The following is a 13,785-nucleotide window of genomic DNA, read 5'->3' on the forward strand; positions in this document are numbered from 1 at the left end:
CCAAAGGTAATTAGGTTTTGGGGGAGAGTTTACCAACTGATATTTTCAGTCCTACAGATAAATTTAAGAAAGAATTCTTACGAAGCCTTAATGGGATTACCACCTAAAGATCTCGAAAATTAATTGCAAATTATTGAATAACATATTCCTAGCGGCAAGACAATATCAAAATGCTGGAAATCCCCAAGTGTTAATTACGTTATGTTCAAAAATAAGATCGATTGGATCTATGTCAATAAGAGGCTATCTGGGTTGGCCACAGATAGATTACAGGCGATTAACAAAATTTGGCAACCATGGGTTATATAGGTTTAACGACACAATCTCATGAAGCGATAGACAAATAGCAGAGACAGGGCAGAAATTCACTCCACTTATCTCAATGTAGTAAACAGTATAAAGTCAGATGGTCTTCATTAGTTTGGTTATGACAACCGTTTATTTTTTCCAAATATTTTAACAGGATGTTATATTGTTGATGTTATGGATGAAAAAATTATATGAATTTATTCTCAAAATGTAGTTCTATATCATTGAAAGCATATTGTACTCTGACAACACAAATTGTATTTTGTTCAAAACAAAAAAGTACTTTGCATTATATCTCTGTAAATGAATGCATAAATAAAAATATTTAAAAGACCTTATGTAACTAGTCTTCCAAAAAAAAGAAAAAACTGAACTGGTGAATTAATAATCAAAAAAGCTATGTGTATAATGTACCATGCGCATACAGCCTGTGTGGTTCCATATACTGTACGTGCCTGAGGTTCTACACCACAAGCTAAAGAGCTGAGCTTCTTGGAACAGGACTGACGGAATGCCAGGCAAAACTGCCGGTAACAGGTGTGTCACTACTGTGAGCTTGTTAGGATCTTCTTCCCAATTTCTCTATTAAGTATTTATAGGGGAAAAGATGTTTCAAATCATGATTTTAGCCTGAATCCACCCTGTTCAGGAATTCCTCTGTGCAGCGCCTCATTCTGGGGAAGTACAAGGCAGATGCACTCGGGTCTTAAAATCTATTGATATATTGATGGTACCAAGTGGCTTCTGGCTGGTTCCAATAAACTACAGGCTGTTCTCCTAAACCCTTTGCCACTAAACTGATTGTCTGAACACCCATTCTGCCTGCAATCAAAGGGTTTATAAATTGGCCTAGTGAAAGTGGGATGCTTCTGATACAGAACAAAAGTAACAGCTTTCCTATGTTCCCCTGCAGTTGATTTTTCACGTGTTATACTACAGGCTTTAAAGGAGAACTAAAGAAGCAGAGCAGAAATGTTGTACATTATGTTTTGGGCTTCTGTACCAGCCCAAGGCAACAACAGTCCATAAATATGCAATGAAGATCTGTGTCTCCAAAGATGCCCCAGTAGCTTCCCATCTTCTTTTCGGTTGATTCCCTGCACATGCTCTGCGCATGTGAGTGTCGCAGACACTTTCCAAGATGGTGACCCCCTGTGACAAGTTTGAAGTCCTGGATCATAGCTGCTATTGAGAAGCTGAAGCTTTAGGCTGGTGCATTAAGTTCAGTATATAAAATATGGCATTTTTAGCCACATTCATTTTTAGGAGTTTACAGAACCTCCTTTACAGAACCTGTTCATTTCAAGGAGGTTGCACTCACTCTGCTGAAGGGAAGTGCCAAATGCAGGTGTGATGGCTTGCCAGAGGGAGCGATACGGGAAGATAGTGTCACGATTATGGTTTTCTCCCCATCTTTAATAATGGCTGTTAAACTTAATACCATGTAATACACAATTATGAAAGTTAATTATTGAATAATGTAACACACAAAACTAGGTGTAGAGAAGATGAGTTTATTAATGGTAAAGCAGATCCGAGCACAGTGCTCACACAAGAACACGAGGAAAAGTGGGAGTGAATAAGAGTCTCCACACTCTCTAGATCCTGCTAAAGGAAGGTTGGCCAGATGGTCACCTTACCCCACCTCTTTCCAGTCACAGGGAATAATTTCTCCATTAGTCCAACATTACGAACAAGTCCAGCCCCAAACAGTGTGCAACTTGTGTATTTATGTTTGTTCTATGAAGTGCTGCACATACTAGAGTACATCTGGTACCCTTGCCATACACAAAGACACACCCACACTTAAGGGGAAGCCGATGATAAAGACAAGGCTCAAAGACTTCGTTCATTCATTGAATTTTAAAAGTGAAAGTGCCCCTGCTCCTTATACATAGTTTTTGTATTTGATCACATTTATCCTGGTCACATAATAGCAAAAATGTTCCAAACCTCTCACTGCTTTTGTGCAACCCTTTCATGATGCCGGAGTAGGGAAGGGACAGAACAATTCATGTTCTTGTTTTGTGCTATGAGCTCTGGCTTTTCTAACCAGCACTGCTTTGCTATCTGTCCTGAAAATGGTTACCCCTCTGCCATATGGAAAGGACTTTATAAAGGGTCAGCAGAGAAAAAAAAAACTCCAGCTCTACCTAGCTGTACCAAATGTGAGGCTATAGAGCAGCCTATGGCTGTTAAGCCTCTACTTGTTCTAATTTCTGCCCCACATTAAAAGCACCTCAATTTATATGCCAGCACCCATCCTTCAATACTCAGCCTTAGGGAACATTGAGCTCACACACATTCGCTCACAGACAAGCACATATGACAATAAAGCAGGCAAGGAGAGACAGACAGAGCAGATTAAGGACACTCAGTGGAAACAAGGAGGCATCCTTAACCATGACAGACACTCAACCCCTCACCCATTCCCCCATAAGGGAGAAAGAAAAAAAGCCACCCAAGCAAGTCACACTTCATAAAAGCCAGCAGAAGCCGGTAAATGAGAGTGGACCAGCTCTTGCACTCCTATTGGAGCAAGTTCCTGCCATTCAGCTACGCTACAAATTGGATATTGGGGTGTCCTTGTGCACCCAACACCTGCAAACAGAACCTTAAATAAAAAAAACTTATTACAACTTTGATGTTGAAGGGAAGGTTCGTTTCCCCTTTCTGCTTTGCACTGCTAGGGGACATTCACTAACTGTGTTAGGCAGAAGTTTGGGAGGGTGCTGTGAGAGGCATGCACAAATAACGAGAAAGATGGGGGCAGGTTAACCCCATTCCCCCAACTCAAGAAGTCCCACGCTCCCTCTGGAGAGGAACTTCCTGCTGTGTCCGTCAAGTGACGTTGCCGCCTACGGGGCTTGGGGTTGTCAGACTGGTGGGAGATGCTGGATGCTCTCCCACATGTGCTCCCCCCCAGATCAGTGAGGAGGGGAGAGAGGGCCGCCCTCCTTAGGGCTCAGGACAGGTTATGTCCTGTGCTGACCAGTCATGCCATGTGTCACTGGGTTCTTCTCCCTCTCTTTTTCAGTGCGGAGGGTTCAGTGACCCCTGCCCTCGCTGCTGCTTCTCCTTCTGCTGCATCAAAAGTTGTTCCAAGGCAGAAGGTCCAGGATGCATCATTGTGGTTGACCAAATAGACTGCAGGAGAAAATACAAAATAGGAGGAAATACTGTAAGTTTACATTCAGTATTTTTTTTTGCCTGTTTTTCATGGTATTAGCAAAGTTCCAAACTGAAAATTTAATTAAACTTAAAGAATAGTGCCACTTGCTGGACAGATTGTCCAACTGAGATAAGGTTGGGGGGGGGGGGGGAAAAGATTAGAACAACATCGGGGAACAATGTTTATCATGTCTTTTCTAAGCAGATCATGAGTTCCCTTTCTTGATCATGAGTTACTTTTCTTGAATTTGTAATTTGCAACCATTGGGCACTGTATGTCTTCAGTCTATAGATGAGATTATACAAAATGTATGCTTTTTTCAATGCAGACAAATCAAACAAAAATGCAGATTAACATATACCAATATGGTCACCTTTCACTCAGACATGCCTACAAAATTTGTGCAAATGCTAATGCATTCCACAACAAAGTCCGACTGCCAAAAGACAAAGCCATACAAAAACCCTTACAGAACAACATATTTAAGGCCATGTGGTGTTTTTTTATTACATCTAAAATATGCAGCATTTGGTATAAGGTTGCAGAACAGTAATATTCTTGATTCTCAATCTTTTGTTGTTGTAGCTTCCACTTGTACTACACAATGCAGAAAAGGTCTACTTTTGCCTACCTTTAAACTTTCCATAAGAGCAGCAGAAGAGTCCTCTCGGGTGTTACCTTGAGCAGCCCAAGCATTAGCACTACTTGAATTATTAACTTGGCGCCAGCTATTCTCAGAAGATGGAGTCACAGACAAGTAGTCCAGCCCAAACCCACCCATTGCTGAAACTTTTAAAAAAGACAAAAAAAAAAAAAAAAAGGTTCAGTATCTTGCCTTCTTTTCAATTTCTAACTTTCACTATGCAAAGAAAACAATGGATATACCTGGCTTTTCAGCCTTCCAGCGGTCAGTTCCACGGCGATCTCGGTTATCTGGAGTGCCAATAGGACCAAAGTTAGAGAAGGGCTGGGAGGTATGATTGTGGGTGGGAGGAGAGCTGGGTAGGCTGCTTGGATTTGAAGAATGAGGTGACTGGCTGGCTGGCGTAGAGTGATCTGTCCAAAAAAAGAAAACATATTATGCATATACATATTTTCCTTTCCACTTCTTTCAATAGTCACAGTTAAGAGCTGCTGCATCTTTCTGTCATATGTTTTACCTGAGCTTGCGGGAAGGGAAGGAGACCATGGTTTACCCTCAAAGAGAGAGTACAGGGAAGTCTCCTGTTGTCCCCTGGCTTGGCATGCCTCAGGCTTTATGCTTGTGCAGGTGGATTTTCCATACACCTCGTTAAACATGCTGTTATTTGGGAACCGTTCCTGGAATGAACACACACATCAAAAAAAAAAAAAAAACAACAACAAATTGAATTCAGGTCCAAAACAACCCTCCTCTACCTCACACAAACATCAGCAAGTTATGCAGAACTACCTTACCTGGCTTAGTGAAAATCCAGAGAGTGAGAGGAAAGAGGGGGGCTGGGATATCAGTTCAGATTGCTTTTCCAGGAGAGACTTCTCCAAAAGAAAGAGAGAAAACTTACTGCCAGGCAAATCAAACAGGTACATGTACATACCATAAAAACCAAACCCAACCTTGCCTGGTGGTAAAATAGGGAATAGATGAGAGATTACCAGGAAGTGGCTGAAATGCTTCTGGGTTTACTTGTGGTACTAGAGTTGGATCTAATACCTTTACTGTAGGCAACAATTGAAGGTTGTGAAATTACTTGGAGCTATCTGAGCTGTTAAGTTCTACTAATATTTAGTTCTGGAGACCATGGCATTGTTATAGAAACCAACAATTCAATGGAAATTCAACTAGGGCAACAACAAGTCAAGTTAATGTGCAAAACATTCAACACTTTTATAAACTTAAAACCTGGAAATCAAGACATGATACATATGAAGCACGAGAGAGTCTAACCCAGATCTATTCACTTTACCAGAATTAGAATTTGTGCTTGATCCTAAAACTAGAGGCTTCTAACCTCTTCTGTCCCATTTCTGAAATAACCAAGTTACTCCTCACCATCGCTCCTCTCAGAACCTGTCTCCCTTCATGCAGGTGTTGGAGCCAATACATATTTGATATATGCTCTCTTTACAGTTTACAAGAGCTACTGTTTTCAGTTAACGGTCAACCAGATTCTGATTTCAAACTTGATGTTATAATGGCAAAGCATTTTAATTTTTTTTTACAAAAGAAAGAAAAATCTGTCCCTCCTGTCAGGGTCTGCTTCCTCTGTAGTTACACCACTGTGCACAATAATTTTCCTATAACAGTGGTGAAAGTGTGGTACACCGTCTATCTTGTGCATAGAACAGTCGGAGTACATTGTAAATATTAAAATCATACACATGGAAGATTCAAGCAAAATCAGTGTACTTAATTTGGTGTACTTAATTGCCAAATCCCCAATAAATATTAAACAAACCTAAAATTATATAAATCGGAGTTATCATTAATTGCCAAATCCCCAATAAATATCAATCAAACCTAAAACTATATGGGGTAATTAGAAAAACGCCAAAGAGTGGTGGTAGCACTGATGTAAAAAGTAAATATGACATTGTGGGTAATGTCTCAATAATTGTAAAGAAAATAGTTACCAGTATTATTGAAATACAACATTAAAAGGACAAGGAAAGCCATATTCACGGATGGGTGCCCGAACATTGTGGCACCTATAAACTATTCAAAAATAAACTGCAACTGGTCTTTATATTAAAAAGTGTGGATATGTAGTTAAGGACAATTTGTACATTAAAACAAATATTAGGTGTGTGTAGAGTAAAAAGTCAATGCTTTAAATCAATTGGTGGATTAATGAGAAAATTGCTTGTGCAGAAAGGTTAATCATACACAGAACACAAGATCTAGCCTCATGATCAGTCTTCTTTATGGTCTTAAAATGAACAAAACTAGGTGTATATCTTTAGGCAAATTTCCCTTATTACTCCTTGCCTATTTAATGGCATATTTATTCTTCTATAAACATTTTCCAAAAGGCACAAGGCGCCTTTTATGTTCTAACAGCACTAAACTACCCAAAATCTAAATGAGTCAGTACCATTGTGCCAATGCCATAGATATCCGTGTTTCACCTTGACCGGTTACATGTTTACTGGAAACATGGGGTTTGGAGTGATCTTATTGATATTAAATATCATGCACAGTAATACAAACATCCCAACTACACAGGTAAATACAAGTTAATACAGCAAATAACCAAAGCTACTACTGAGCTTTATCCACCCAGCAACTGTGTGAACAGCTTTCAACTGTGTCTGCTAAAGCTTTCATTTAGAGGGGGGATCTAAATGCACATAAATATTGTAACTGATGTAAAGTTCTTCAGAGTGAAAATTTTATATTTTTATTGATTTATGATAGATTAGCAATTTTAAAATGCCAATAGCAAGCTTTTAGCTAAACAGTTCTCTTTGAACGTGAGAGTGTCAGGGACCCGGTCTATGTACTTTCATTTCATGAAAGTTGTTGATTTGGTGGTTGTTTCTCAGTTGAGCCAATAGCCTGGTATAATCAGTCTAAACATGTAAATATCTAAAAAAAAAACTTAAAATACCTAATGAATGTAAATTTAAAACATGCTTAGAAAAGCACTCTTTCCACTTAAAACTGGCAATAATTTTGATTTTGAGAAGTCTAAAAACTAAGAATACTTGGAAATAACGGACAGAAAACTCAGCCAAAGACACAAAGAATTCACTTGCTGTGAAAGACAAAGCAGAAGCAAAGGGGACAAGAATACATACAAAGAGGCTTCGTCCAGGGAGAGAAGCCAGAGGGCCGAACAGAGCTGGGTAAAGGTCAGGAGGAGGGGAGAATCCCAGCTCTTCCTCCTCCTCTAGAGCAGCCAGACTCTTTAACAGGTCCGGGGGCAGGAGAGGGGAACGCTTGGGTTCCTAGTAATACAGGCAAAAAGAAAGAAGAGGGAAGAAAGAGAAGCAGAGAAATAAAATGGAGAGGACAAAATTACAAGGAATGACAGAAAATATTAGTGAGAAAGCAGGTGGGGCTTTTAAAGATGCTCATGTGCAAATAAGTGAAATGAATGAGACAAGAAATTTATAATAAAGGGGAACCTGCAAAATAGCTGGGAGTGAGCAGATGTCTAACATAACAGAAAACCCAACTTCTTGCTTTTCAGCTCTCTAACTCTTGAGTTAGTCAGCGACTTGAAGGGGAGTCAAATGGGACATAAATGTTCAGTGAGTTTGCAATTGATCCTCAGCATGCAGCTCAGATTCAAAAGCAACCCATCTGGCATTCCCTCAAGTCACTGATTGGTTAGTGTCTGGTAACCAATCAGTGCAAGCCAAGAGAGCTGCAAAGCAGGAAGTAGTGTTCTGGCTATTATGTTACACATCCAGTCACTCCAGCCTTTATACATTTTTGGCTAACTAACTATATTAGAAACATTTTTTTTTATTTTGCACAGCCTATTTACCCAGTTTTTACTTTTATACTGAACAATTCCTTTAAAGGTTAAAGTGCTACTCAACCACATTTTTTCCTGCCTGCAACAAACACACTAATGCTGTGAGTGGTTAACAGATTTTACCTATTCCAAGTGTCTGTAGACTGCAATAATACTGACAATTCCCTTTAAAGGAGAAGGAAAGGTTAAAACTAAGTAAGCCTCATCAGAAAGGTCCATCTAAATATACCAGTAAACCCCCAAAGTAGTGCTGCTCTGAGTCCCCTGTCAAAAGAAACACAGCATTTCTTTCCTTCTATTGTGTACACATGGGCTTCTGTATCAGACTTCCTGCCTTCAGCTTAAACCTCATTGCCCTGGGCAAGAGCATGCTCAGTTTGCTCCCCCCTCCCTTCTCTACTGTAATCTGAGCCCAGAGCAGGGAGAGACTCAGGCAGGAAGTGATGTCACACCATGTTAATACTGCAGCTCCTATCCTAAACAAACAGAGAGTTTCTAGAGCTTTTTACTCAGCTATGGTAAAACATTCTACAGAATAAATATAGCATTCTAGCTTGCACTGTTGCAGCTAATCTATTGGCAATAAAATGCCTCCGTAGCTTTCCTTCTCCTTTAAAGTAGATGTGCATTGTAATACATGGATGCCATTTACTATAGGATCACTAGTGTGACATTATATAGAAAGTTGCTCTGGTCCTTTTGCTACAGGGCTGGCAGCTTTCAGGTCTACTAAGCAGAGCAGCAGCCAATGAGAAATGGATAGTAGATTCTGACTGGGTGCTGCCCTCCGTAGACAGGAATATAGCAAGACAATCTGAGTGACTATATACCTGCATAAAACCTGTCAAGAGCTTACATTGTTTTGAGGAATACATAGAGGCTAATGTGGTAAATACTGCAGTATGCATAAGCCCTGTTTCATGTAGCAGTCTATAAAGGGAAAAATATAAAACTGGAAGTTCACCTACAAATTAGCTTTCAGTATGCTGCAGCCAGTATTAATCGAAGACAATTGTCAATTAGCCTTCATTTGTTATTTCTTTAGATGTCTGAACAATTTAACTATGAATCTCTCCGCTTTATTTTAAAACACAACGGGACAGCTAGGGTCATTGAACAAAAATGAGGCAGTGCATTGAATGAACTACTGGAAAAGACAGGAGAGGATAATGGAAAAAACAAATTCACATCCATCAATATTGTCTTAGATTTCAACTATTTACAACAGTTAATTAAAAAGTGAACCACCGTCTATATGACCCCATTACCACCTAAGTCAGTCATTCTTAAAAAACAAAACACAGAAGTGCAAGGCATTCAACTAAATCAGATACTGCCACAGCTCACAGGCAGAGAATAAAATAACGCTACTGGGGAAATGCATACCTCAAATGGCATTCTAGTCATTTGATCTTGGCCAGAATGGTAGCCTGTGGGCTGGCGTTTGCTCCTTTGGTTATTTACAGATTGTTGTGCCAAGAGAGCCCTGTTGTCACTTAAGTTGTAGGATGGTGGGTCACCCCAGTAGAATTCTGGCATCTTGACATCAGAAGGGTTCTGACCATAGGGTTCCATGGGAAAAGAGGTCATCTTCTTCTCCAGAGGCTGCTGCTGTAGACACTGCTCCAGTATATTTACAGGTTCTGTTGGCAAACAGCCATCCATGTAATATGATTGCTTCATAGGTACCATCTTTCCCAGGGTGTTTGGGACCTGAGAAGTATTCCAGACCTGCTTTGATGCATCCACCTGTTGGTACTACAAAGAAATTGTACACAAATTATTGAAACACATCCAAGTGCTTGCTTAATCTACCATACCAATTTACTTGAGGACAAGCAATTTAAAAAATAAAAATACAAGAACAGAGCATAATAGAAACGTAACCTACTGACAGTATTTGGTGGAGGTTAGATTGCCAATGTGAACCAATACTTCTGTTGAGTATACAGAGCTACAGTAGGCAGGTGTAAACTAAATTTTCTAAATATCACAGCTCAGCTAGTAGATTACCAGGAGCCCAAGAAGCAACAGGAAGGCCTATTATTTGAGAAGCCATCTAATAAGGGAGCTGTGTTGCTAGCAATCAAGAATCACTGTTGTGTGTCTCTCGCTCTCCAAAATGATTGTGAACAGTGATCTCAAACAGTTGGGACAGATTTACAGTGATGAAATGGAAAAAAAAAAATTATATATATATATATATATATATATATATATATATATATACACACACAAAATCCCTCCAATGACGGCACTCCAGAATCAGTCACGCTTGAGTCAGTAGATAAATATCTTAAAGGTTTATTAGGATGAACCAACGTTTCGATACCACACAGGTATCTTCGTCAGGGTGAAGATACCTGTGTGGTATCGAAACGTTGGTTCATCCTAATAAACCTTTAAGATATTTATCTACTGACTCAAGCGTGACTGATTCTGGAGTGCCGTCATTGGAGGGATTTTGTATGTGTTTACAGACTGGCACCCGGCCCTTGCAGCATTCATGGTCGTGCGTTCCTGCTCGTCCGTGTGTGTGTGTGTGTGTGTGTGTGTGTGTGTGTGTGTGTGTGTGTGTGTGTGTGTGTGTGTGTGTATATATATATATATATATATATATATATACACACACACACACACATATACATACATACACACACACACACATATATAAACACATACATAAATACACACACACATATAACTATTTATTCAAAATCACCTCAACAAAGCAAACACAAGAAAGTCACCTACCTGCTGAAGAGATGCATGATGCTTGGGAATGGATTGTATGGGTTTAGTTGGAGACTGCTGCTGAGCAAGTGCTTGGATCTGTAGTTGTGCTGCAGTCTGACTACACGACTGGGTCGGTGAACTGGATGGGGTCTGTGGTTGGATTTGGCCGCTTAACTGGTTAGGAGTCACTGGACCAGAAGGGCGCTGCTGACTGTAAGGAATGTGGGACGGTTTCCCAGGAGGACCCTGGTTCCCAGATGGCGAATGAGATGAAGGCTGCAGGAAAGACCCTGGCACATTAACACCAGTAGGAAAGGAATAGCCAGAGCTCATGGTAAATACAGGAGGTGGTATAACATAAGCTGGTGGGGGAAAACCTGTTAAGTAGGGAAAAAAAAAAATCAACAAAAACCTTACATACAAAGGGGCAAAATCATATATTCCCAAGATAGAAAAAGGCCCTTACCACAATCCCATTTAATTTGCAATGCATTATTAACTAGAAAAAATGGTTTTGCAAAAAAGAAAGAAAAATATATTTTGCATTCCTGCCCATATACAGGGTATTATGGTCAAACGGTGAAAACATCTTTGGTATAAAAACCCGTAAGGTGCACCATTTTTTTTATATACAGATTTGTAATTTGATTTCAATCAACTACAGATTTGTAATTTGATCATCTTTGTTTTCTGTTTGGCAGAACAAGGAAGCAATTCATTTTCAGAAACAGGATATGTATACTACCCCTTTAATGGCTGGAGAAAAAAAAAAAAAGTTATTTAAAAAATAAATCCCATAATTAATAATTTTGGGAAGAACCTTTCTTTAGAACCTTTTACTTTAGGCCATAATTCCACCATTATTTTACTAGGAATGTGCAGAATCCAACATTTTTGGATTAGGCTGAAATCTGAATTCTTCTCTCATTAACGATTTAGTTGAATCCTGAACCAAAGTCAAACCCTAATTTGTACATGGAAACTAGGGTAAGGAAGGATTAAAGAAATCCACGAGTTCCAACATTCCAACTTTCTTTTTTGCGTAAGAAAAAGTCAATAATTCTAGCAGGCATTGGGACTCACATAAAGGTTTGTGATAAAGTGCAAGTCTCAAAAGAGTTTACAACTAGTGAATCTACCCTCTCTTGAACTGAATGCAGAAAACATGAAGCTTACCTGGCCGGCTGGGAAGAGGTGGAAAAGCCCCAGGATGATGAATAGGGATAAACTGTGTGTTACTGCTTGGACTGGATGTTGGAGTCACTGCTGTTTTTCTGGCTTCAGAGACTGGAGTTTTTCTTAACTCTGTTTGAGATTTCGCCTAAAATAGAAACAAATCCCCCCACAATTTAACAAGGTCTGTCCTCAATTTACAATTTATGATAGAACTGCTGCTACAGTTTCAGTATTTTTCAATTGCAAAATAACCACCACATCCCTAAATATGCTATACCTGAACTGCAATGCTTTGCTTCCCAGGTTCTGCAGTCTTCTCAACACAGATTTTCTTAGGATCATTCTTTCTTTTGTTATTGTTGTCTTTTTTGTTAACAGAATTATTTAAACTTTTGATATAGTCTCTCTGATCCTTGGCAACATTTCCCGATCTGGTGTAGCTGCGTGACGGTACATCCCGGTTTACTTCTAGCGGCTTAATGTTCTCTTTAAAAGTAACCACTGGCTTTTCATTTGTGTCACAGCTTAGGCTTCGGCCAGTGGATAATACCGATTTTAAACCTGGGCTTCCTTCAGTTTTCTCTATAAGGTTGGACTCTTGCGGGGAAGATCTGTCCTCGGGATCATCCAAGTCTTCAGTCAAAAGCTCAGGTATGTCAGTAAAGAACAATAGTTCACCCCCAACAGTACGATATTGCATCAACCTGCCAAAGGGCACCATAAAACAGCATTATATTCATATGGAGGAAGTAATAAGATTAACAAAAATACTTGCTAAAGTAAGCATTATATCGCTGAAATAAGTTAGCAATCAGGACCTGTGGTGGGTTGTGGTGGCACCCCCGGTTGGCCCTGCACCCACCAGGGATCAGGGAGAGAAAAAGTGACTAACATATGGAACAGAGTTGCAAAAATAGCCTATGATTAAGTGTTCTGTGGGGACACGAAACGCGTCAGGCTTTTATTTTTTTATACAAGATGTAAATAAAGCTTTTTGTACTACTTTACAAATATTTTGAGACTTCTGGACTTCACTTAACTTGATCACATTTTTGGGGTGTCGGAATAGTGCCAGCTCTATTTTTCATGTTTGGTATGCAAAACTGGGTTGCCTTGTCCTTTAAAGCACAGGCATATTAATGTGCAGTGTTCACCTTTGCTCTCTCAAAAGGACATGTAAACAAAGCCTCTATGAAATCTCTAAATACCTGCCACTCTGGTTGTTCAAAGGTTAATAGTAAGGCTGCAGCATCCCCTTAAGCACTTAGGATTTCTTTTGCTCCTCTAACCCACTCAGCCCCCCTCCTTCGGGAATTTCCTTTGGCTGTTGGCTACTGAGCATGCTCAGTTCTTCTCAACTCAGATTAATAAACACACCCTCCAGTCTAGCAGCCAATGAAGAGATGGCATTGCTGGTTCCCATATAAACCCTACTCTATCTGTCTGCTCATATTTTTAAATCCTAACCCCCATCTCCTGAGCTCAGAGTAACCATTACAGTCCAAGCAGGAATTGTCGCCATAGTAAATCCTGCCTGTGTTAGCCTGCATTCTTCAATTGTGTGAACTTTACATCGCATATGTGCTGTTTGCAGATATAAATGAACTGATGATGTGTGAGAGGGAAATGGGCCGCCGGATGAAAGCTGCTATTTGTTTTAGGGAAATGTAAGGACGCTGGCAAACAGAGGGAATGCATGCTGTACAACTAATGTCATTTGGGTGGAGGAGATGTTCCCAACTTATATACATGGTACGAAAATGTAGGCTTTACATGTCCTTTAATAACGTAAAAAACAACAGCTAGCAACAATGGGAATGTACAGCAGAAAGAATACAGACACTGTGTGGATTGAGGAAAAGTGTGCTTTTCTAAAAGTGAGTGCATTTTCTTTAAAATAAATAAATAAAATAGTGAGGAATGAAG

The 13,785-nt window shown here is 39.7% G+C and overlaps 1 protein-coding gene across 5 annotated transcripts in view; it reads right to left on the minus strand.

Moving 5' to 3' along the window:
- Window positions 1–1,807: 1,807 nt before the first annotated feature.
- Window positions 1,808–13,785, minus strand: part of smg7.S (SMG7 nonsense mediated mRNA decay factor S homeolog) — a 41,963-nt gene continuing 29,985 nt past the window's right edge. Inside the window, exons 14-23 of one of the 5 annotated variants that reach the window (XM_018260966.2) lie at window positions 12,137–12,563; window positions 11,860–12,004; window positions 10,702–11,060; window positions 9,334–9,705; window positions 7,262–7,411; window positions 4,919–4,996; window positions 4,642–4,801; window positions 4,367–4,537; window positions 4,113–4,270; window positions 1,808–3,456 (exon numbers count right to left, since the gene is read on the minus strand). In XM_018260966.2, coding sequence (XP_018116455.1) covers window positions 3,343–3,456; window positions 4,113–4,270; window positions 4,367–4,537; window positions 4,642–4,801; window positions 4,919–4,996; window positions 7,262–7,411; window positions 9,334–9,705; window positions 10,702–11,060; window positions 11,860–12,004; window positions 12,137–12,563 — 2,134 coding nt within the window. In that variant the 3' untranslated portion in view covers window positions 1,808–3,342. Of the gene's footprint in view, window positions 3,457–4,112; window positions 4,271–4,366; window positions 4,538–4,641; window positions 4,802–4,918; window positions 5,000–7,261; window positions 7,412–9,333; window positions 9,706–10,701; window positions 11,061–11,859; window positions 12,005–12,136; window positions 12,564–13,785 lie in introns of all 5 variants that reach the window. The other 4 variants (XM_018260965.2, XM_018260968.2, XM_018260967.2 and 1 more) reach the window with 4 other exon arrangements.

The sequence above is a fragment of the Xenopus laevis genome, chromosome 4S (genome assembly GCF_017654675.1).
Source record: "Xenopus laevis strain J_2021 chromosome 4S, Xenopus_laevis_v10.1, whole genome shotgun sequence".
NCBI classification, from domain to species: domain Eukaryota; kingdom Metazoa; phylum Chordata; class Amphibia; order Anura; family Pipidae; genus Xenopus; species Xenopus laevis.